The sequence below is a fragment of the Mytilus trossulus genome, chromosome 10 (genome assembly GCF_036588685.1).
Source record: "Mytilus trossulus isolate FHL-02 chromosome 10, PNRI_Mtr1.1.1.hap1, whole genome shotgun sequence".
Taxonomy (NCBI): domain Eukaryota; kingdom Metazoa; phylum Mollusca; class Bivalvia; order Mytilida; family Mytilidae; genus Mytilus; species Mytilus trossulus.
Window position 1 is genome coordinate 31,262,431 of NC_086382.1, and position 26,996 is coordinate 31,289,426.

The following is a 26,996-nucleotide window of genomic DNA, read 5'->3' on the forward strand; positions in this document are numbered from 1 at the left end:
AGGATGTTCGCTTTTCATTTTTTGGGATTATTGTAAGATTTTCGGAATCCTCTGGTTTGATCCATTCCAATGTCTTAACAATTTTTGCCCATTGACACCCATTTCTCTTAATAAATAAATTACAGGTATAATTATAATTTTTAATAGTTTTTGGGAACTTAAACTTGTCAATGATAAAGTTATGATAAATCAAGAGAGATTATTTTCCCGCCAAAATTTCAGTGGCTGTTATCTCGAAAACAAGTAAATTGACCTATATATTTTTTATGCTTTTTTATTCCTTTATTTATATACTTGTGGTATTTTGAAACAGAGTTGCGAACCTCCTTAAATGAATAAAATGCTACATTTTGATATCTAATCTATTAATTAGGAAATTAATCTTACACTGGCTATACAAATCGACATTTGATTACACGAAATTATTGCCAAAAAAAAGTATTATCTATATACAATATAAACCAATATTCAAAGCCAGGTTATTTAATTTCACTTTCAGATATATTAATGATGTTCTTTCCATTAACAATCCGAACTTTTCTGATAAGGTTCCATTAATATACCCACCAGAACTAGAAATAAAAGAGACTACAGACATGGCTTCCTCTGCCTCATTTTTAGACTTATACCTCCAATTTGATATACACAGTCATCTCAGTACCAGAATCTATGACAAACGAGACGATTTTAATTTTGAAATTATCAATTTCCCCCACCTAAGTAGTAATATACCAACTTAACCTGCATATGGAATATACATTTCCCAACTTATTCGGTATTCAAGGGCTATTCAGACTTCGTAAAACGTCACCAGTTTCTGAGCAGAAAGTTGATGAACCAGGGGTATTTTAAAGAACGTCTCGTCCTTTTTCTTAAAAAACGTTCATCGGAAGATACCAAGAAATTGTTCATAAATATTTCGTATCAACTTCTCAAATAATAATACAAGATGGTCTTAAAGTATAGATTTTGCGTACTGACGTTGGTTGTCATCTTAATAACGTGTTATAGTATTCTTTTTTTTTTTGTCTTTATTACTATTACTTTTACTGTTAAGTCAGTGTTTTGAGATATTCATTTGACGTGACTCTGTGCTTATGTAAAACATCATACTTTGAACGACAAAATTATTTCATTTATTAATATTACTTTTACTTAAGGATCTTGACATACTTTGCTTGACAAAACTATTTTATTCAATAATACTACTTTTTCTGTTAAGTCTGTTTTTTTGTTATATCTACTTAACGTGACTCTTCATTTATGTATGCCGTCATACTTTGAACGACAAAATTATTGTATGTCTACCTGTGCGAATTTCAAACGCGCAATTTTACACCAGTACTGAAAACCTTATATCCTTTACGGGTAGACTTTACATAGATAAAAAAAAAGTCGTATTAGATAAGCAAAATAAGTATGATAAATTTGATGTATGCCTTTTTGTGCTTCTTCGTTACATTTGTTGTTTTATAGTAATTAAGATGATAACACAATGTTGACTGCTGTAACCCTATTTTTGACAAATTTACTCTTTGAGTATGTTTGTTTTGTTCATGCATCGTTGACAATGTAAAGGAATTTGATGCGACTGTCATACAAGTGAGAGGTTTAGCTAGCTATAAAACCAGGTTCAATCCACCATTTTCTACATTAGAAAATGCCTGTACCAAGTCAGGAATATGACAGTTGTTATCCATTCATTTGATGTGTTTGGACTTTTGATTTTGCCTTTTGATTTTGGACTTTACCATTTGAATTTTCCTCGAGGTTCGGTATTTTTGTGTTTTTACTTTTTCCTGATGTATTAAATGTATTAAAATTGTCGAAAATGCAAAAATAAACTTTCAGTTGAAATAGTATCAAATATCAAGGAATATAAAAAAACAAGTAAGTTAAAACTCATTATCTAAGATGTAGATTCTTACGAACTTCCGTCTGAGAGGATTCGAAAACATGGCAGATACATATTAACAGCAAAACCCACATTCGTATCATTTTTTTTCTCAATCACAACTTAAGGAAAGATCTGAAAAATAAAAACATTTCAAACATTAGTGCATGTTCCTATGACTGAGGGACGCCTGCGGGTGCGGGAATTTCTGGCTGCATTGAAGACCTGTTGGTGGCCTTCTGCTGTTGTTTTTTTCTATGGTCGGGTTGTTGTCCCTTTGGCACATTCCCCATATCCATTCTCAATTTTATTCAAACTATGAACGTGTTAATCGGTTTAGAGGTTTATGATGATAATTTTGTTCAACATGTTTATTGTTTATGATAAAGTGTTTATCTTTGAAATAAGTTCCAAAGATAAACTGAGACTGTTATTAAAGAGAGAGGGTTAGCGCTATAGAACCAGGTTTAATCCACCATTTTCTACATTTGAAAATGCCTGTACCAAGTCAGGAATATGACAGTTCTATTCGTTTTTGATGCGTTTTGTTATTTGATTTTGCCATGTGATTATGGACTTTCCGTATTGATTTTCCTCTGAGTTCAGTATTTTTGTGATTTTACTTTTTACTACAACCAAGTCGATGTCAAGTTTCTTCCTAGAAGAAACTTTACTGCTGGTGGATTATTCCCCGAGGGCATCATTAACTTGGTAGCTTTATGTATGATGAATACAAAATATACGAAGAACAAACCGGCTGGGACGTCGCCCGGGTTACCAAGGTCCTCTTTTGCTGCAAGGAACACTGTAGCATTTGATTTGTGTGTTCCACGGAAAATCCTTCGGGATACCCCTGATTTGACATATGTTCAGCCAGAAGGTAACTATTATTTCAAAAATTCAGATACCTTTCATAAGTTAAAGCCAGGTTGCGTCAATATTTTCGACTGTTTAAATACACCTGCTACAAGTGAATCAACACCTATCATTTCTACTCGTAAACATAAAAAAGGAAAAAGGAGTACGTGTAAGACTTGTAATATGTTAATCACGACTCCTGATTTCACTAGTAATTTAACATCTAAAACATATTATACTAAATCTTTCGAACCTCTGAACTGTTCCACGGACAATATCGTGTACGGAATCGAATGTACTTTGTGTGGACTTCTTTATGTTGGTGAAACTCGTCAAACTTTGCGTAAAAGAATTAATCAACACCGGTCTGATAATAAAGATCCTCAGTTTAGGGTTCTTTATAACCCTTTTAATCAACCGGACCATGATCCTTCTTTATCTATGAAAGTACGCATCATTGAAAAAATTTATCACCACACAAATAGCCCTGTACTAAGTACTCCTTTCCGCAAAAATAGAGAAAACTTCTGGATAAGGGAGTTAGGGACTGCAATGCCATATGGTTGCAATGACAATATTAAAGGAGTCGGAAATTTGTCAAGTTTTGCCTGCAGTGATGTTAATGTAATGAGTTTATTTAATACTACCTTACGACAACAAATTGGTCATGGGCAAAAACATTAACATCGGCCAAATGTAAAAAAGTCTTCCAAATCTAGATCACCATCTGGGAGCTTTGATGACCTTCTTTCACATCTTCATTCTCCACTAGGGTTACATGACATAAGAACTATTCTCTTTTCACTGCCAGTTAATTTTCTAAAACGTTTGAGAGATTATGCACTTGACAAAGGAGGCACTCATACATTTTCTGCAATATACAGACTAGTCAGTATTATTTGTGATGTAGCTCTTTTCCGTCTTTTCAAACCAGTAAGATCTGAACCTTTACATGAGGAAAAGAGGAGATTCCTTCCTATTGATTTTGCCAATAGAGGAATCGATGCAATCAATATCTGCAACGTTCTACATCACGAGGAGGTAACATCTAAAATTCCTATTTATTTTCAAAATCAGTCTGTTCCTATTGTATCATACATTTACACCAAAACCATTGCACCTAAAATATTTAACTATAAACAGGCATTGCAGGACCTTGACTTAAAACAATATCTTAAAAACCCTCCGATATGTGACTGTTCCCATTCGCCTTATAATTACAGCCCCTCTGGTCATGTTATAACTGGGGATCTAAACAAAATCCAACATGAAAATCTCCGAAAGGTGATTTCTCATGGTCCTAAGTTTAGAGAACCCAAACACATCAATTGGAACCATAACTTCAAAATAATTATGGACTCTATTGAGGACTACGCCAGAGCATGGGCTAAGCGAGAAGAAGTTGAACTGGACACTTGGTTAGAATGTGTTAAAACTATCAGGTCTCTGATAAAACGTCGCATTCACAAGTTGAAAAACTGTGTGAACGATCGACCAAAGTCCGTTTTCAGAGACAAAGAGGCCATGAAATGTCTATCAACTCTTCATGATAAGTATGGTGTTGTTCCTGCGGAAAAAGCTTCAAATAATATTGTCTGTGTATGTAAATCGTATTACTAACAATGTCTTGTAAAAGAATTGGGTATAACGGAGCACTCAGGTAATCCCACATACAAAGACATATCATTTGATAAGGATGAGATTTTAGCAAATCATAAGTCCTTCATGGCTTCAATAAACATTACATTGAAGACCAAATCGGAGGACTTACCTTGTTTGTATTGGATACCAAAACTTCATAAAATTCCGTACAAACAACGGTATAGTGCTGGCTCATCTTCACGTTCCACTGAAGAATTGTCCATTAGATTGACTAAGATTCTGTCCGCAGTGAAAGAGGGTCTTCGGAAATACTGTGAAACTGTTTACTCGCGTAGTGGTATTAACCATATGTGGATTCTTAAAAATTGTAAAGAACTTCTAGAGAATTTTAAATCTCGGTCTTTTTCTGAAATTAGTTCCATCAAAACTTTTGATTTTTCAACCCTGTATACCACCATTCCCCGTGTAAAATTGAAAAATCGCCTTCAAGAAATTATCCACAATGCCTTTCAACATAAAAATGGCAGCATACACTATAAATTTTATTACTTTGGGATTTCATAAGGCATTTCTCGTTAATAGTGACAAACAAAAAGGTAAAATATGCTACACAGAAGAACAAATGGTCAGTATGCTGGAGTTTCTTATCGACAACATATTTGTTGAGTTTGGAGGTAGACTTTTCCAACAAATTGTCGGCATTCCTATGGAAACAAACTGTGCGCCTCTTCTTGCCGACCTCTTCTTATTTTCATATGAATCGGAGTTCCTCCAGACACTTGTCAAAAACAAGAGGATCGAAGAAGCCAGATTATTTAATTTCACTTTTAGATATATTGATGATGTTCTTTCCATAAACAATCCGAACTTTTCTGATTGGGTTCCATTGGTATATCCCCCAGAACTAGAGATTAAAGAAACAACAGACACCTTTCCCTTCGCCTCATTTTTAGACTTATATCTCGAATTTGACCTACACCGTTTTCTCAGTACCAGAATCTATGAAAAACGAGACGATTTTAATTTTGAAATTATAAATTTCCCCCCCCCCCCCCCCCTTCACTGGGGTAAAGCTGATGACCGTAACTGCATTCACGGTCATCCGAAGATGTCGGATGAAAAATTAGGTCAGTATTTGTATTGTCTGTTTAAGTGTTTCTAAAACATTTTCTTTACAAAGCATACATTGGTACGATGTAAATGTATAAAAGAATCACACGGAAATCACATATTACTACCGAGAAATGTGTATGATACAGGAAATTGGATTTGAAAAAATCGCTAAGATGACCGTAAATCGTAAGTAAAATATTTTCAAGATGACCGTAACATAAAACCAGGATGACCGTGATTGGTAAAAAGATGACCGTAATTTGTAAAGGATGACCGTAATTTATGAAGGATCACCATCGATTCTAACAGATATCCGTACTCGTATTACCTTTTTTGTATCAAATAATTAATTGTGTTGGTATAAAACGTATTTATAAGACTGCATTATACTATAGGTAGAAGAAAATAAGACTTGCTTCAAATACATAGTTCACCAACTCTATTAAATCGTATCCGAATGAAAGAGGAATCTAGCTAGCTTTGAACATGAGCTATCTTGTAGACAAGGTGCTTACTATTTAAACATTTTAACCTGCATGTAACTTATAACCCAAGGAAACAGGTGTATATATGTTGCACCTGCTTTGCACGATAGTGTTGCATATATATTATTGGAGGGCACCTGTAAAAAATCTAAATTATACAAGTGAAAACCAAATTATAAATTTAGAAGAACTAACTATAGCATTCAAAAGATGTTCCTCCAATTTTAAAGTCAGTGGCGATAATGTCCAAGAAGGGTGTCCAACGGAATTAAAAATGAACTTTATTAGGTCGTTAGTTTTCTCGTTTGAATTTATTTTACATTTGTTATTTAGGGGGCCTTTTATACTGACTATGCGGTATGTAGTTTGCTCATTGTTGAAGACCGTCCGGTGACCTATAGTTGTTGATTTTTGTGTCATTTTGGTCTCCAGTGGAGAATTGTCTTTTGGAGAGTTGTCTAATTGGCAATTATACCACATCTTTTTTAAATTTATGAACTATTGCCAAATATTGAAGCAAAACTAAAAGAGATAGGGCGATACGAAGACTTCATTTCCGTATTGAAATCCTTATCTAATGGAATATTAACTGAACATATTGCTTTTCATTTGTTACGGAATGTTTCATCTCAGTCAAACCAACTGAATGCCGAATAAATTTTGCAGTTCTATCGGATCCGGTGTTGTCAATGGACTGTTGTATATTTCAAGGCAGATGTTAAGATTTTAATCTGATTCCGCTGGATAATCTTATGCTTAATCAATGTTTTTTTCTTCTTTAACTTTTCGTCACATCGTTGTCAATTTGTTTTATATTCTTCCCTACACAGTTTGGAGTTATACAAGGAGATGACATAAGTCCTAACCTGTTTAAGATTTTCATCAATGATCTTCCCAACTATTTGGAAAAATCTCTAGCCCATGTAAATATTAAAAGGCATATTATCTCTAAATTCTTAAAAACTAGTACTGTTTTTAATCATACTTTTCAGCTTATTCCTCTATATGGAAGTGAAATTTGGAGCTCATTCAATCCTTTGATAGCAAAATTTAGATATGGAAAGCAACTATTACATTTGCATGGATAAAATGTATTAAAATTTTACTTGTGAAAAGCAACACAGTAAATGTTGTAAATTCATTCTGGTCGGCACAAATAAAAACACAAATTGTGCAGCATTATTTTAACTTCGTCGGTTTCCACTGTACTTTTAATTAGTGAGGTCTGTTTTGAATTATTGGCTTAGACTAAAAAATAAGAATAATTTCCTTTATTACAAGATGCATACCAGCATTCAAATCTCTATACCCTCAGTATAAATCGTCATGGTATCGCTTTCTAAAACACATTTTAAAAACTCTTCCGGGTTTTGAAAATATAAATGATGGGGAAAATATTTCAAATAATACTATCAGGAAAATATTGAAAGAGACGTGCATACAAATTTTGGAAGGATCAACTGACCAAGAAATCAGAAGGAGAGCTCCGCACTTATGTGACAGTTAAGGATAATTATGGTTTCGAAAAGTATCTATATAAATAGCATAACAAAATTTTAGCGTAGGAGATCATTAACAAAATTGAGGGTGTCATCTCGCCATTTGCAGATTAAAATAGAACGATACCAGGGTACTCCTCCAAACCTTAGACCATATGTGAGCAATGTAATTCTGGTAATATTGAAAATGAAGTTCATTTTCTCTTTTATTGCACAAAATATAACGAGGACAGACACTAGTTATATCACATCTGAATCATGTTCCAATTTCATTAACTTAAATTCCCAAGAGAAATTGCTACGGCTGCTGTCTTGTGAGAACTCAACTGTATGAAAAGAGTTGTGTATATTCCTGGTTAAACACTGCAAATAGCAGATTTATATTCCATCTTTCGCAAAATTAGTTATTGTTGTTATTTAAAAAAAACAGGATTCAGTTTCTCTATTTATTTTTGTTCATCTGCTTCTGACACGAGGAGGTTGTTATTGCCTATCGCAATCAACAGTATATCCTACAGCACCGTCCCATGAATTGGTGTCTCCTATACAGATGAACAAATTTATTGTAATTTGTTTATTATAATATCTGTCACGTTATATATTTTTCAATGTTTGTTGCATATACTTTCATTAATATTGGTAAATGTATAAATGCCCGCTTTAGGACCCTGATTGGAAAAATAAAATCTTTGATTTGTATTCAAATTTTAACGTTGTTATCAATAAATAATAATTTATTATCGATTAATTAAGTAGGACACTCTGACCCTTTGACCAGACTAGAGACATTATACATTAACAGTAATAATAGCTCACTCTTTTATTTAAGTCGGTTAGTAATAACCAATTAAACAGAATTATCTTCTCTGCTGTCTTAAATTATTTTATTCCGCTTAATTTTCAATTAGCAAATAAAACTGGTTATTTTGGATGTATCGGTCTTCTGATTGGCTGACGTTATTTTGTTATGAGCCCATAGACATAATTTAGTCATGTGACCGTGACGTCATCAACGTTTTTTCATGGTTTAAAATAGAATTTAGAATTAAATTATAAGAAATGACTAATATTTTTTCTGTCTATTCGAAATAACATAAAAAATGTGATGCACACTGTTAAATAATCCGCTATGCGCGTTATTCAGTGTGCACCAAATTTTTATCTTATTTCTTCATAGAAAGAAAAAAATATTACAGTCATTCCTTAAATATTTAATTATTTACGAGAAATATGCAATTTACTATCATTGTCATACACTCTAAATACGGCAAATAGCTGAAAAGAAACTGATAAATTAAACATATTTATAACCGCTAAACGAACCCCTATTGAGACAGTCTCGACAAACAGTTGTGAATACAAATATGAATATTTCTTAGAATTGACGGTCATCCTTTAAAAGTTACGTTCATCCTTAACAATTTACGGTCATCTTTTAACCAATTACGGTCAGCCTTGTTATGAATTGCTAATTCTGTTACGGTCATTTCGATTACGATTTACGGTCATCCTAGCGAATTTTTCAAATCCAAATTCCCGTTTTATACACGTTCCTCGGTAGAGATTTGTGACTTCCGTGTGAATCTTTTATTAATTTACTTCGTATCAAAGTATGCTTTGTAAAGAAAATGATGTAAAAACACCTTAACAGACAATAAAAATACTGACCTAATTTTTCATCTGACATCTTGGGATGACCGTGAATGCAGTTACGGTCATCAGTTTTACCCCAGTGACCTTAGTAGCAAAATACCAACTTCACCTCGTATGGGATATATACTTCCCAACTTATTCGATATTCAAGAGCTTGCAGTTCCTACTCAGACTTTGTAAAACGTCATCAGTGTCTGAGTAGAAAGTTGATGAACCAGGGGTATGTCAAAGAATGTCTCGTTCTTTTTCTAAAAAAAGTTCACCGGAAGGTACCAGGAACTTGTTGATAAATATTCCGTATCAACTTCTCAAATAATACACGATGGTCTTGATGTATAGATTCTGCGTACTGATGTTGTTTATCATCTTATCAACATGTTTTACTGTTCTTTCATTTGTCTTTGTTCTATTATTAATATTACTTTTACTGTTGAATGGTTTTCTGTGATATCCGTTTGACTTATACATCTCGTCAATGTGTGTGTATTGGCTTTCATTTTTTGGTGGTTTGTTTTGTATATGCGACTCTTTGTATTTCTTTTTTTCTTATTACGTGACTCTGTACTTTAAAAGATCCCGTCAGTTTTATTTTGGTCTATTATATGGCATTATGATATATTTCTATTATGAATTACTATATACGTTGAACCACAAACGTCAAAATCATTCAATCGCGTAGTGGAGTTAACTATTTTTGGATTCTTATAAATTCTACCTATAACTTTTGTACTAGTTTAAATCTCGGTCTATTTCTGTAATTTTTTCTTAAATACTTTTGATTTTTTAACTTATGCTTACATTGCCTATGTAAATTTTTTAAACTGTTTGTATGCACATTGAACGACAAATTTATGTGACGTATACAAATTGTATGACGTCAGAAACTGAAGTTAATCCATGTGTTCGTAGATAGATGTTTTTGTGTTCTTTTAAATTGTCCCTTTTAAAATTGTTATGCGATGATGACTGATGTATCCATATTTTGACCATTTTATTAATTGTGACTGTTTATTTAACGCATCATGTAAATATAACGGAATTTGGTTAGACTGCTATTAAAGAGAGAGGGTAAGCGCTATAGAACCAGGTTTAATCCACCATTTTCTACATTTGAACATGCCTGTACCAAGTCAGGAATATGACAGTTCTTGTCTATTCGTTTTTGATGCGTTTTGTTATTTGATTTTGCCATGTGATTATGGACTTTCCGTATTGATTTTCCTCTGAGTTCAGTATTTTTGTGATTTTACTTTTTTCCAAGTTCTTTATGATAATGAATTGAATAAACATGTCTTTCAAGATATGATTATATTGTATTATATTCTTCTAAATCGATTTTGTTCAAATAAACGTTAGTTTTCCTATCGAAGGTCGGTGGGTTTTTTCGGGCACTCTGGCTGCCTCCACCAAAAGAAATTGGCCGCCACGAAATAGCCTGAATGCGGTGCTTTAAAGTTGCTTTAGAACACAATTCAAAAGTCAATGAATCAATTAAATAAACGTTCTTTCAATGATGTCATTTGTGTAGCGATGTTATACGATAAAATATATAAACTATAAACCGTGTGGTTTTCTTCTAATTTCTACATAAGAAAATGCCTGTACCGTGCAAGGAATATGACAGTTGTTATCCATTCGTTTTATGTGTTTGAGCTGTTGAGATTGCCATTTGATAAAGGATTTTCCGTTTTGAATTTTTCTCGACATTCGGTATATTGGGATTGTACTTATTCTTAACTAATAAGGATAGTCAGTATTCATTTCAAAGGTCTTTTATTCTCTTCTTGTCACCCCTTATTCCTCCACTAACAAAAATTGACCACCTCAAAATAAACAATAGTGAAGTTAAGGAAGTTCCCTATCATGTTTTGGGATTTTTGTCAGATTTTCGGAATCCTCTGGTTTTATCCATTTGAATGCCTTAGAAAAAATTGTCCATTGAACCCCATTTTTCTTTATATAAATCTTTAACATGTATAATGATAAGACATCTGTAATGTCTTAAAAAATTTAAACATTTATTAATAGCTTTTGAGAACTTAAACTTGTCAATGAAAAGCTATGAATAGTCAAGATAGAATATTTCCCCGCCAAAATTTCAATGGTTTATATCTCAAAAACAAGCACATTGACCTATATGTGTTTTTTGCTCTTTTGATTCCTTTACTAATCCCCTGCCAACATAAACTAGTGTTTTAAAAAGCTAATTATTTTGAAACTAAGAAGCGAACTCCCTTAAACAGCAATCAATTAATTAGTTCATCCAATGTTACTAGTCTATTACAAGTCGTATCTTACCGCGGATCCTAACCACTTGTCAATTGTATCCAAAATGAATGCTTTTCTCATTTAAAATTGTTATATATGATTTCAACATTATTTTTTCTTACTTTAGTGAAATACAAACAATCAAGCATATAACATTATCCGGTAACATATGCTGTCAAGTTATATAGCTTCGTATTATTCCCCAATCTAAACTTTTATTTGTAATCCTGTATTACCAGCACAATGGAGGCAAAGTCTTCAGTTCTTGTGTCATAAAGTTATGAATAACTGTAATTGATAATCAATTTACAAAACAAACCTGAAAGCTTATGTAAACAAACTAATGTAATGAAGTGAATGTAATCCTAATAAAAATTACATAATATAGATTGTGGAACAGTAGAATGCACATATAATCAGATTTATATTAAACATTCCTTTGATTTAATGTATTTCATCTTTTTAATGCGACTCAGTATATATAAATAAAAACCTGCCATGTGTAAGTACAACTTTAAAAAATATTTAAGAAAAAAAGAATTAACAAAATGCCGAAAACCAATATTATTTAATTTTAAAAGGGGAAGCCCAGCAAATTGAAAAATTAAAAAAAACTTTATCAAATATCGAAATAAGTGTTTTTCTGACATGCAGACGCATAACAATCTATTTTTATTCGGCAACAACATTGCACATCCTGTTAACATATTTCAGTGGAAATCCTTGCATAACCTGAGATAACTTTGCAACCTTAATATAAAGCTCACCTCGTAATTACATGCAACTAAAATAAAAATATAGACCTTTCTTCCTACATATTATTTTTATTTTCAGGTAACCTGCATAATATACCTACCTACCAACTTACCTACTGACCTAATTACCTACCTAATTACATAACAAGATACCCTACCTATCTACATACCTACCTACCACTACCTATCTTCCTATCTTCCTACATGCATACAATCCATCCATTTATCCATCCATTCATACAGCCAGCCATTTATACATACATTAATTAGACCAATTTGAGTATTGTAATTGTATTGCGCTGCTCCAGTCATTGGGATCGAGGTATTTGTGAAAATGCAATAATAATTATAATTCACATTTAGATCGAAATTTATAGTCTAGTATTTATACGGTATTCATAAAGTAATTTCGGTTGACTGTCTAAGCATACCATATAACCTTTTCGTCATATACCAGTTATTTAGGTGTGAATACAGAAAGATGTTGAATATGATTACATTGCACAAACATCCCAACAAAACGCTAATAAGCACATCTAGATCAAGGTTCTTAAACCTAAAATACATGCATGCGTAGTATGAATTTTGTTTTAATTGTTACGTTTATAGCTTAAAAGATGAATGTCATGTCAAATTTCAAAGATTTACAAAAATGTTTTTAAAACTTATATATATGTGATAATAAACATTTACAGTAGAAGAACTTGACTCCGGATGTGGCAGGATCAATATAATTTGTTTGTTAATCTGAAGCCTCCTTCTTACTTCGATTAATTTTCATTTTGTTGTTAAAATGATGTTTCGTTAATTTATGACCTTCCTTTCGTTTCAGTCATATGATTACAGGTTACCTTTTTCAACTGTTTACACTTTATGTATTATTGAAATATATTTGCATCCGTCTCTTGTAATCCTAAGCTTTTGTGATATGGTATTAGCTAATATTGATTGAATTACTTAAATGAACTGACAAATTATGATGTAATCAGCTTTTGTAAAATCAGATAAATGATATCCTCACACAGACATTATTAGTTCGTTAGTACCAGGTTTGTTTCTTTCACAAATGCCCAAATTACGTCACTTCATTTTTAGATTCATTTTAGTTATTTCTAGTTAATGAGAAAATCGATGTATTAATCAGAACATCTCTATATTTTTGTTTTGTCATTGCACTTTAAAAACCAAAGTTGAGTATTGTTCACTTTTTAAAAAAATCAGAGATTAGACTATGCATGAGGAATAACTTGTTGTTACCAGATCGTTATTGATTTTTTTAATCACTTTAACCAGAGTGCAAACTATAAAGTAATATTTTCATTTAAATAAAGAGAACAGTATTTGGAGATGTCTATTCAACTAAGCTGAGTACATAAATATAGGAAATGCGTTCAGTTTTAAAACATCAGTGCTACAGTGCTTTGTATTATTAGATCTCTCGACAAAGTAAGAACTCTGGTTGTCTAGAAGTGATGTAAAGATTCGATGCAATATCCGGTTAAATGTCGAAATTAAATCCAATGCCTTGTGTAAAGGTTAAGTGTATCAATCTTACAACCTTCATCTCGCATTGCCCAGGTAATTCCCGTTCATGATCTATTTATTGTATCTATTTCTAAAAGAGGGAAGAAAGATACCAGAGGGACAGTCAAACTCATAGATAGAAAATAAACTCAAAACGCCATGGCTATAAATAAAAAGACAAACAGACAAATACTAGTACAGAAGACAAAACATAGAAAACTAAAGACTAAATGGCACGAATCCCACCAAAAACTTGATCTCAGGTGCTCCGGAAGGGTCAGCAGATCATATATTTTGTTATCTTTCTGATCATGTATAAAATCGAGCCACGGGATGTTTACACAAGATTAAGTAACCGAAATAATAACTACGGAATTATATTTTAAATAAATATTAACATGATTAATGCACATTTGATTTCTTCAATACAACCAGAATAAGGGCATTTAAAATGTATAGCTGACTTATATCTGTTAACACATTCATTCATTTTTATCTGAACATTGAACTCAGATGCATTTCAGATGAAAAATCCAAAAATGAAAAAAATAAAGTGATCAATTGCAATGTTCTTTCAAAGTTAAATGAGAATTAGTTATTACGAATCCGATTTTGAAGTGGTTACGAATATAGGGACGTACATTCATATTCTATGAAGCGTCCTGTCTTCTTCAAATTATGCAAATTATCACAAAGTCTGGCTTGCTTGAAGATTGTAGATGATGTTTCATACTGATGTCTTTTTACAAAAAGTTCATTTAAAGATTGTTTACGAGGTGGCCGAATCTGTAATATGTTAAATTGTTAAAAGTTTAAGCGATTTGGTCAACGTAAGACTATGGTTATACATTAGTCTATGCACAAACGTGTATGTAATAACTTATATAAAATACAATTACATTTATGGTACGTCATTATTAATTTTAGATTTTTTATTATTTATGTTAATTTTTTCCAACATTGACTTTGACCTACACAAAAATAAAGGAAATCTTTATTCTGGTTAGCTGTTGATAATTTTTCTTTTTTTTTATGCCGTTGTGTGCTAATTTATCTTTAAGAAAACAACAAAAAACAGTGTCATAACTCTGTTGGAATCGATTCATTTCATCATTCATTCTAAAAGATCTGTAATACTGAGCAGATTTCAAAGATGAAAAGTTCATTAAATGCCAGTATAAGAAGTTGAAAAAACATAGGTAACTTCAAGTTGCAAAAAGTTACTGCCGTGTTTTCACCTACTGGTTATACATGTTATATGCATAAAGATTTTTGCTAATCTGCATAAGGTTTCCAACGACTTATACAGGAAAGATTGTACTTAAATGTTTTTATTGTAGCGTTTAGTATTTGTCTCGTGTATATCCGCCGTTACCATCGTAGCAATTATACTCATTAAAACTTAAACATTATTTGGACAGACACTGAAAGATACGTCTAACAAAGCGTGATAAATTATGCATAATTGAACTTAGAATAGCTATCGTATTCATCATGCCTTTGGAATTACCAATGCGACGTGTTTCAAATAGGGTTATCTCCCATTTACCGGAAAAAAACTTTAAATAAAACAAATGTTAGACTCTTTCCATTGCAATTTTCTCGGAGCAAACACAAAAAATATACTCATAACATATCTAACAATTGTATGATGACATATTGCTAATTTTGTCACCGACCATTACAATCTGTTTTATATATTTCCTATTATAGAAGACATATTGACGAGCTATCAAGCAAACAACAGTTTGACCAAACAATGAAAAGAGATGTTTACGAAAGTCGCCAGATAATTCATACTTGAATGTACTTCGCATATGTATTTTACCATACCATTGTAAATGCCTAAAGGACATGTTTCAACCAGGGTTATCTCCATATATTTTAATTCTAGTATATATAAACAGTTTATTTACAACCACTGGGTCGATGCCCCTGCTAGTGGAGATTTACGTCCCCGAGCGTATCACCAGCCCAGTAGTCAGCACTTCTGTTTTGACTTGAGTGATCATTGATATGTCCATAAAAATAAATTAACTGTTATCAAAACTTTGAAATGTTTAAATACTTAGGTTTTTTTCCCTCAGGAATAGCTATATATATTGATTACATTAGCTGTATTTGGCAAAACTTTTAGGAATTTTTGGTCCTCAATGCTTTTCAACTTCGTTCTTTGTTGGGCTTTTAAACATTTTTTTATTCGAGCGTCACCGATAAGCTTTTTGTAGACAAAACGAGCGTTTGGCGTAAATTAAAATTTTAATACTGGTATCTACGATAAGTCTATTTCCATCTACCGAAAATCTTTCTTAAACTTAAAATTATAATTTTTTATTCGTTCATCACAAATGAAAACTGACTGCAACGAAATATCAAAAATGCAGAAAGAAGCGTTAAAAAAATCAAGAAGTCAATTAATGGATTTTACATGAGTTTGGTCAAAATCTGTAAGACCACCATATAGGTCTCGTGGTAGTAGAGTATTAGTTTCCAGTGTTATAGGTCGTAATCTGGTTCAGGCAAAGATTTTACTGCTTTTCTGCTTTTCGCGCGGTATTTGAAAATAGATCAAAGACCGGTTGGCTTTCTTTTTTCTCATGAATAATGGGTTTGGGTATTGTGACATGCGGACGCAAATTAGCACTTTAAAAGCCGACTTATCGTGTTGGCCAAATAGTTATCTTACACTAACTTCCTAGTTCAGAATATAGAATATAGATTGGAAACGAGGAATGTGTAAAAATGATGACAATACGTCCAAGGTAGAGAAAATAGACAAAAGCTACCACTGGGTCTTCAACACCAGGAAAGTACCCGCAAACTGAGATGGGCTTCAGCAATATGCAAAATCATGGGGAAGGAATCAAAAAGTTAGATGATCAAGGTCATAAAGAGTAAAAACAATTAGAAAGAAAAAAATGCGTTTTTTTCTTGTTTTTGGAAGAAGAAAATGTATAGTCACGTGCATAAAGTGCCTAGCGGCAGCTACGCTCCTAGCGAACCTGGTCCCAATTAAAAGTATATTGAGTTTTATAGAACACGTGAGGATAAGGCATATATGAATACATAACCTTATATGCATTTCACAAAATCTTTCGGGTCCTAAATGCTTTTGAACGTCTTGGTCATCTTAAACTTTTTGATTCGACCGTCACTGATGAGTCTATTTAAGTTTTGGAGACACAACTTTAATCCTGGTATCTATGAGTGTATAACTGCGTCTCTCGCATAAAACCAATCGTGTTGCACTAATTGATGAGTGCGGATATCATAATGCATTAGCATGTGAAATCCTAATGTTTGATTGTTTTTATTGGAATGATTGTTGCCCTCTATATGCCTTTCTGATTATTTTTGTTTTATTAATGTTTACCACAAAATGATCAAAAATATCGTAATGCCTCTACATGATAACTTGAGTAATTTCCTATTTTTTAATTTGTTTTGGTGTTCACACTAAAATTATCTGAATCATTTGTGAATATTACCGTTGTTTGTCTATTCAACGTTAGTCTTTTTTTATCCATGGTATAACTGCCTTTTACGGAAATTATCAGTTCAAAATCTTGACTACCTTTTATACAATTGACAGACGAATTTAAACCTCGTGTTATTTTGATTCTTTTATTCATTTTAAGGAAATGAACCAAGGAGTAAACCGTAAAAAACTGAATTTCAACCGATTATACTATTTTCTCTTTCATTTAAAATATAATCATGGGGTACCAAAACTATGCTTTATCCTGACTTATACTGAATAAAAATCAACATATTTGTAATTGTATATTGGAACCTACTGGTTCCCAGATGTTTTGAAGAACAAGATATTCTGATCTGAGTTACAGGGAAAATATGCCTTTTTTATTTTTATATATATATTTCCATTATTGTAAATAACTTTCAACAGGGATTTTAAAAGAGGGACGAAAGATACCAGAGGGACAGTCAAAATCAGAGATTGAAAATAAAATGACAACGCCATGGCTTAAAATAGAAAAGACAAACCGACAATTAATAGTACACATGACACAACACAGATAATTAAAGACTACCAAAAACAAGGGGTGATTCATGTGCTCCGGAAGGGTAAGCAGATCCTACTACAAATGTGGCACCTGTCGTGTTGCTCATTTTATTACAAACCCGGTCGAAATTCTACTTCAGTAGGTAATATTCATGAAAAGGAAAGGCGATCGTAGTTATGACGTAAAGATCATATCCGATATCATCTGTGAAACGGTAATTCCATAACGGTGAACCAACTTATGATGGCGTCCGTAAAATTTACAAAGGGAAGATTTCAACTTCACTATTTGGAACTCTTGGTGTAACAGCTGCCTTGTAAGCAGTAACTCTCTATCAAGAAGATCATGATAGGATTACAACCACGTATCAGTTGGGAGATATACACTCCGTATGCAGGCGCTGCTGGAATGTTGCTACTAAGAAATGAAAGGTCACAATTCTTAAGCTGAAATCATCTCTTTGGTCGTAAGGTTTTGTTTTCAACCGAGCCTCATTGTCAATTTCTAGATGTAGGTCAAGATTTGAGGGCGACTCAATTGTATAAGCTGTATCCTTTATCTCTAGTTCGATGGGATAGATGCGTTCACCAAAATTTTAAATTATTTAGTGAGAGAACATCATCTTTATAGCGAAAAGTAAAGTTAAAGGATATTGCTACATGTAACTTCTTATTTTTCTTCCTAAGAAGTTCCTGTATGAAGCAGTCTCATAATAATAAACAAACAAGTCAACAAGAAGAGGGGCACAATTTGTTTCCTTTGGAATGCCGACCCTCAGTTGAAAGAGAGTCCTCCAAACGTAACAAATATGTTGGCAATCAAGAAATCAAGCATAATGTCAGTTTTAGAGATTTTTTTGTTTCAATCAGAGTGATCCTTTACAATGTAGAATGTATCCATCCCTAAGACAAGATACTTGTTTCTATGTTGGCCATTATTTTGTATGAAACAAAGCAATACCAATTCTTTCAATGTGTCCTTTAGTTTGGAAAGGAGAATACTTTTAAATTGATCCTAAGTGCTTACGTGTTCATTTGCTTTCAAACATATACGTCCACAAAAAAGCTAAAACCAAGTAATCAGGAAAATGACTAAAATCGACTTAATGTTACGATTACATTCACGAGTTGGTTGACAGGTACAATGTCTTTGTCTAAAAAAAATCAACATGCTTTTTATGTTCTTGGATCTTTAGATACACTAATGTATCGGTGTATTTGTCTGATATAATAAATTACCGGTTGTTTCTATTGCTGATTTTTACTTTTTTTGTTTCAGTATAAAATACCCGGTTTTGCTCCCTTTGTAGTTTATAACAGTCCCTGTGCGTCTGTATAGTTACCTTAATTCCTTTATTCTTATCGAACATGACTTTTGAACATTGTTCATGTACTGTAGCCTTAAACTGAGACAGCTATGCAGTCATATCTATTTCTTTAATTTTCAGTTGTGCTCTTTTGTTCTCCCACAAACTATGCCAGATATGTATTCTTAGTTTGCATTAAAGTAATACATAATCATGTAGAATGTCTCATTGTTATATTTCCTTATTTTCTAATAATGAAAATCCGGTGGATATTCAAAATATTTCATTGTGAACAAACATATGAATTTTATAACTATTACAACCATTGAATGTTCCTAATGTGTTACACAATCTTTCTTATATCTTTGGATAACTTGACCATTCGACAACAATCCGCTATACTTACGGAAAATCACTTTGATAATAAGTTTTATATAAATTTCTACAACAGTGTATTGATAAATAACCTGGTTCATTGTTTGAATCTTGAATATCTCTGAATGTGTAATTATAAAATCTTGATAAAAAAAAATTATAGAAAGATAAAAATGCTTGCGACATCGTTTTTTTTTTGTGTAACCAAGGCAAATACAGGAGGCTGGTTATGTCTTTCAAATTTAATAAATCAGGTAACGGTCTCATGGTCAATCTGTCTTTTATCATTGAAATGATAATGAAGATATTTCATTTTTGTGTAAATTAAACATGTCAAAGCACGCTTTTATTTCATTATTAACCTTACTACCAAAAGAGTGTAAACAAATTCATTATATAATTTCGTTTTGTCTCTACCATCTTTGACATGGACAATTAGGAATACAAGACACATCCACATTTCTGTAACGAAAATACAAATATAAAAATATATTTCACAAAAACAAATTGTCTCTGTCGTCTGACTTTTAAAATAATTAATATACAGCTGTAAAATATGAATAATACAAAGTATGAGTTACAAATGAAATATCATATGCCCATAACAAAATGCTATCAGATAATCAAAAGAATCGGGGTCAAATAGAATTACTGTCATCTACCTTATTATTAGTGTTGAAACTAGACACTCAGAGTGAACATTTAAACTCTCAAACATAATCAGACATTTTACACACAATAGAAATACAGTTAAATTGTACTGCATGAATTCATAAAGTTTGAAATGTGACCAAAAAACTAATATAGACTACATAATCATTTTATATTTTATCTGTTTGCCCTACAATTTGGTATAGTACATCTAGAAATGGAAAATTATTATAATAAACAAAAGATCGACTAACTAAAATACTGAGGTTGATGTGAACATATGTTAATAGGTTGTTGTTCTGTGTGAGCCAAGGCTCCGTGTTAATTCCTTTATAAATGGTTATTTGGATAGAAATTTTCTCATTGGCACTCATACCACATCTTCCTATATCTATCTATGGTACAACAACGCTCTCATACTTACGCACATTTAGCAAAGCATATATTTTTATACTGTTTGTTATCAGTCCCACAGACTGGAAAAGGTAAATTTGGGCACTTGCATGTTTGATCACATGGGCAGGGTTTGTCACATTTAATGGTCACACCTCTGAAATTGAAATCAATGTATGTGTAATTATGAAAAATCAGAGGTGAATAAATAAATAATCATAACAGCAACAGACTTTCGAAACAAAAACAAAAACCATGAACTAAGCAAAAATACCATGCTTCAGATTGAGTACACCAGATGCGCTTTTCCTCTACAAAACTAATCATAGAGTTTAATTCATCAATCGTGAACTATTCAAACTAATAATAACTACTGCAGAAGGATAATAAGCTTGGCATATGATGTCCTAATTTTTGTAATGAAGTCAAATATAAAAAGTTCATACTTTTCTTTATATTTCAAAATTATTTTTTTCTGATTTTTTTTGGCATTTGTGTATGTTTACTGGTATATCTAGATCAATGAAGCGTATGTGTGTCGCTTTGCCTATACAAATAAGAGCAGAGCGTTCAATTTTAAAGTAAAATAGAAAACAAGGTCTTTCAAAATTTAGAGAAGAACAATATCTATTGACGGTATAAGTCAGAAATGGTTTTTTTATTTGTGTGTGCTATAACACACCTTGACATGTCTGGATTCTTCAAACTAGGAATGGACGGTCGGCTGTTTGAACATTCTTGACACCCCCTTCCCAACTCTGAGAGAAAAATGTATAACTGATTAGCGTAAAACTTCTATATTAAAACTTTCTTATCGTGATAACCGACTCTTCAACAAAATAGACTTCAGTTTAAAACCATTAAAGCATAGCCCTATTGCTTTCTATCTTAAATTCTGTTATTTCAAGCATTAATGGCTACTTTACCGGCAATTTGATAGTACAAAACCAGGAACTTCTGATTTGAACAACAGACCAAATGTGCCTTCCTATAAAAATGTCATATTCTTCTTTGTTATTCCAATACACCTTTCAACAAAGAATGTACAGTGTTTCCATGTCCCGAAGCTTTCATTTAATACCATGACAAATATACACCTATGCGTTGGAACTGTTCTATTTAAAATATGTACCACTTTCTTGTATATTCTTCCCGATCGGGCCTGAATAAGTGGATCTATACCTTAAGTGTTTATGTTTTATTTAAATGAGTGTATATACTTACGCACATCTAGCCAAACATTCGTTGTTGTAGGATATTCCGTCGCTTCCACACACTGGTTTGTAATTGTCTTTACAAAATGATTTGCAAGATGACTTGCACGGACATCGATTTTGACACTTCACTGTAGCAAATCTGAAAGAGTCAAACGTGCTTCGTGAGTATAAAAAGACAGACATACTTATTCATTGTTTGTTTATTTAGAAAAGCAGCTTTGTACATGTTGGTGATATACATGATATATGAAAGCGTTTTGTACTGCCATCTACTATTCAAATTACAATGTAACCTGTCTTATCCGACATACTAAGAGACCAGACAAAACTGTCAGATAAGGCAGGGTGTCGAAATGCTTAGTTTTGCTGCAAGGCTCAGTATATATTGGGACCATGATAATGTGTCTGTTGAAGCAGGATACTCAGGTTTCGAATTAGGTAGGTTACACTGTAATATACAAATTATGTAATAGATCTTAATAAACTAGTCATTTGTAGATGCCAAATGTGTTTCTAATGTATTTAAGAATAAATGACTGAAAATTGAGTACTTGTTTTGTGGGAAATAACTCAACATAGTCAGGACAAAAATTGAATTGAAGTAGTAAAGATATTATGAATATATAATGAGGTTTTTTTTTCTTTTTTATCTTCAAAATTTATACTTACGCACATCTTGCATAGCATTCGTTAAAAAATGTTTTTCCATCTCTATCGCAAACTGGTTGGTAAGTATTTGAGCATGATGTTGTACATGTAGATTTGCAAGGGCATTTCGTATTACACTCTATTCTAGTATTTCTAAAAATAAGTGAATAATCATATCTAAATATTTTTCGTTGCTATGTTTTTTACTTAGTTTGAAACTGATTCCAACTCCCTCGGGTAAATCTCCTTTGGTGAATTATTTAAATATATTAATGTCCCAATTCTTGCTCGTAGCGCCTTTACATTAGTCTGCATTTAATTATTTCTGGCTGCAAAGTCAGATAAAAGCTAACGGTTGGCTAAAAAAAAAGAAAAACATTGAATAGCAGTATACTCTGAAACATGAAGAAAACTAAATTGTGTGCATATTTCGGAATTACACGATTTTTCATGATTTTAAGGTAATCCTTAAATGTTAAATTAAAGAATATGTCCCTCAATATCTTTTTAAAAATTAAAATAAAACTCATATAAACACCACTATTAAAAAAAAAAAAATGAAATAGTATTTCATTTGAAACACTGCTAAATAAAAAAAAACTGGGCAGCAAAATTAATCGTAGGTCTGGAAAACAAACTGTGATTAAATTAGTTGCTCCAAAAGATCGGCTTATCTTAATTTACATCATTCATTTTATTCCTGTTAAAATGCGTTTAAACGTCATACTTGTGAAGGGGATCAGTTAGTTGTTTTTCTTTTATCTTAGTATTTACCAAATCAATAAACCATCGACAATTAAAGCAATGATAACATTTTGATATATTCAAAGCTATCAAGAGCCGTGGTGTAGTGGTTAGAGCATCGGACTACTAACACAAAGGTTCCTGGTTCGATTCCCGTTCGGGATGAAAATTTCAGGAACTCAATTTTTGGCTCTCCCTCGACACCATTTGCAAGTATGGTCTTGAGGAAACGATGATAGTCCGTCGGAAGGGACGATAAATGGCTGACCTGTGTTAAGAGAGAGCCATATCTCTTGCACGTTAAAGACACCCTTGTAGATTTTGAAAAAGAGTAGGCTAATGCCGCTACAAGGCAGCACTCGCTCCCGCAAAGTGGAAAGGGATTAATATAAGTTGCGAAACTTGTTTCCCAATCCACTATAAACAAATATGTTTAAACTAAAGCTATCATTTCCTACTTTAACTTCCTAAATGAAATGGACTAATATTCTTTCTGTGTTTGCAATGTACTAGTATTTGTTCCTGAAAGCGTATGTATTGATTAACTTAAAGGCAAAGTTAACTTTAGATTGATTTGTCCATTTTTCATGCCCTTTGTGTTCAAATAGATTTTCAACTGTGTCAGTTCTTATATATCCTTGGATTTCAAATATTCGACTTGGGGCGTTCCAGATGAAAGTAACTCGCTTTGGATTCATAAAATTGATAATGTGTAGTTTTCCATTTTTTAATGTAATCACCTTACTGAAATATGGTTTCATGAATCAGAAAACTAAACGCTAATGATTTATTGTCAAAATTGCTGAACAATTGGTTTATTTCAAATGAGGAAGATAGAAAACTAACAACAATTGGAGGAAAAAAAGGATGAATATTCAGTGGATGTATGTCATTATCATCTCATAGGATGACTTACGCTCTTCTTGCAAAACAGGCATTACGGTATGATTTGCCATCTTCTCCGCAAACAAATTTCACCGATGATGAACATGTTAATGGAGCTAAAAAATATATATCAAACTCATAAAGCATATATTAAGGTTTATAAGAGTAAGTTAACAATTTTATTTTACAGTTGCATTGTTTGACTTACCGTTAATAAATGTAAAAACAATGTTTGCGTTTGTGATTTGAATAGTCTTTGCTTTCTGTTAAAGATGACCCCAACAATTTTTTTTTTCGGTTCAGGCCTTTGTATGTTTGACCTTCCTCAAAGATTATCATATCGAATAAACAAGTGAAGAGGGATTTGCATAATGCAAGATACACGAATAATAATCTGACTTAATAATTTGTAAAATTAATTCATATAAATTTTTATGATAAGTTACTTAATATAACAAGAATTTTCCATTGTTTTTAAAAAAAAGAATTTTGTTCGTTAAGTTATTATTCAATTTGTGTAAGCGATCAGTATGCAAACAAAGTTACGAATGAATGCCACGGTGTTTGTTTCAATGTTTTTTTAAGGTATCAATATAATAAAGTACATGTGCAAACAGTCAAACAATATTTCCATGGACGTGAGAGTTGGAGAATTGTCCGATGTTTATAATAACCCCAAAAATTTCGATCGGCATCTCATAATAGATTTCACTTTCGGTCTGTTTGAATTTCCTACTCTATAGAAATGTTTTTGGTTAATACTGATAGTGATGTCAATTATATGAAGTTGGCGAAATGGGACAAATACTCATCAGAGACAAAAATGGAGTTACAGAAAGCAATTATAGGACAAAGTATAGCCTTCAACAATAATAAAAATCCAATCCAGTATTGTCGGCTATGAAAAGGGTTTTTATAAGAATATAGAAATGAATGATTTATATATACGCAAATTCAATACTCTACGCGGCTTGCTTTTTATGATTGTGACCCGATCATTCTTTGATGATGTGCTATCAAATATTGTTTTTCGTTACTGTTTTTTTTATAATTTAAGGGTTGTTAAGTCAATCATACGAAACATTTTTTTTCAAAATATTTAAAAGGAACAAAATATCTACTCACGTGGCCAACGCAGTTGAGCTGATATATTTACAAAACATAAATACATAAGTAAAATGAAGGCACATGGGTTATTCATCATTATAGATAAATAAGTTCCTACAAAAGAATTTACAATGAAAACCTGATAATACACATAACCATGTGACAACAAAAATCGTTTCTTGCAAACATTATGCATTGGAAACAAATATGTAATTTAACACACCTCGTGCGGTGAAAACATATGTAAACGATAGAAAATGCAGTGAATAATTAATGATAAGGAGCATAAACATATGGATTTACATGAATTTGAATACATTTTTAAAAGATGTTGCAAACCTTTTCTTTGATTTCGAATTAAGATGGTCAAACATTTATTATGCTAATTGAACATGTTTAAGACGTCTATCATAACAATGTATGCAATGAAATAGATTTAAAAGTTTAGGTCATAAAAATTATAATGACGTCGTTAATGCATTGTATTTGCGATATAGTGTATCCTTATCTTAAGTGTCCGACCTACCTCGTTAACTTATTGTATGCCTAAAGTAGGGTTATTATTCAATCAAATTTGTTTTCAGTCAATTTAAGAGCATATCCAATTATTATTTACAATATGTCTCATTGACTCTTAACTAGCTCGTATGTGCATGTGAACACAATATTGACTAGGATTTTCTTAACAGAACTCTCCCAACAATCTTTTGATAAATACAACCTGAGACCGAAACCACAAAAGTTAGATTTTAACCATTACGAATTGATCTGAGCGTCACTGTTGAGTCTTATGTAGACGAAACGCACATCTAGCGTATCTAATTAAAAGCCTGGTACCTTTAATAACTATTGAACGACAATTTTTGTCTGAGCTCAACTAATAACAGATACTTTTAAACGGTAATTTCAATAAAGACATCCGAACAGTTATCTATCCTGAAAAAGTTCTGACAGTATGCCCTTAGCATTGTTAACTTATATTGGAAAGGCTTTTTGGATAATGTATACCATGTTGACTAGCCATGTATCGATCAGTTACGTAACTACATCTATCTAGGCTCGTCTTGTATATTTCAAATTAGTCAAAGCGTTTGGAACAACAAGGTCAACAAACTTTTGTCTCTTATTTATAATAAATTTGTGAATGAATTTTCAATCTAGCTAAAATATTGTTTTCATATATCTATGTTGATTCAGTACATGACTATCTCCCGTTGAATTTGTCATCTGTGCAGTGAAATTGTATTTTATCCTCCCTCTTATCCTAAAGTTTTTGAAGAGTTCAATCGCAAATCTGAAATTATTATTTTGACAGAAAACATACCATTCACTAAATGAATTCAGATGAACCTAACACATATGTGAAATACTTCTAAGACTTAATATACCTACAGTTTAAATCGGTACCAGTGACCGTCCGCAACCTGAGTGTTGAGAACTATGAGCTGTACAAATTGAAATTGAGATGTTTATGCTCTCCCTTGACACGATTTCCGAGTATGGTATTAAAGAAACGATGATAGTCCGTCGGAAGGAGACGATAAATGGCTGGCCCATCTTAAGAGAGAGCCATATATTTTGCACATTGAAGACATCCTTATTGATTTCGAAAAAGAAGTTGTATGAATTACATACAAGATGATTAAAGTGAAATTGAATAGTACAAAGCATATCGCTATCTATGAAATGGACATAATTTGTAAACTTTCTTGCCTGCTTAAATTTAAAAAAACGTTTTATGAATACAAAAATAAAACCTTCCAAGACCTTCCTGTATTGATTTATTGATTATTAAAGCCGATCTAAACGTAAATCATTTTTTATATGCAGCTTTACCCATAAAAGTTCTACACATGTTTATTATATATGAAACCTAGTAAGAATAATTTAGTGTGCATTAAATAGATTAATATAAGCAAAAGTTTCACATAATAAAAACATAAGTGAGTTAATATCATTGATTTTGTTTTTATTTCTGTTCATTTTTTCATAGT

At 32.1% G+C, this 26,996-nt stretch overlaps 1 protein-coding gene across 1 annotated transcript in view; it reads right to left on the bottom strand.

The window, feature by feature from the left end:
* LOC134687820 (ovoinhibitor-like) overlaps positions 1-25,136 on the bottom strand; it is a 49,802-nt gene extending 24,666 nt beyond the window's left edge. Inside the window, exons 1-6 of the mRNA XM_063548279.1 lie at positions 25,021-25,136; positions 23,927-24,011; positions 22,288-22,419; positions 21,626-21,757; positions 20,433-20,558; positions 1,929-2,005 (exon numbers count right to left, since the gene is read on the bottom strand). Coding sequence (XP_063404349.1) covers positions 1,929-2,005; positions 20,433-20,558; positions 21,626-21,757; positions 22,288-22,419; positions 23,927-24,011; positions 25,021-25,099 — 631 coding nt within the window. The 5' untranslated portion in view covers positions 25,100-25,136. The remainder of the gene's footprint in view (positions 1-1,928; positions 2,006-20,432; positions 20,559-21,625; positions 21,758-22,287; positions 22,420-23,926; positions 24,012-25,020) is intronic.
* Between the last annotated feature and the right edge of the window lie 1,860 nt (positions 25,137-26,996).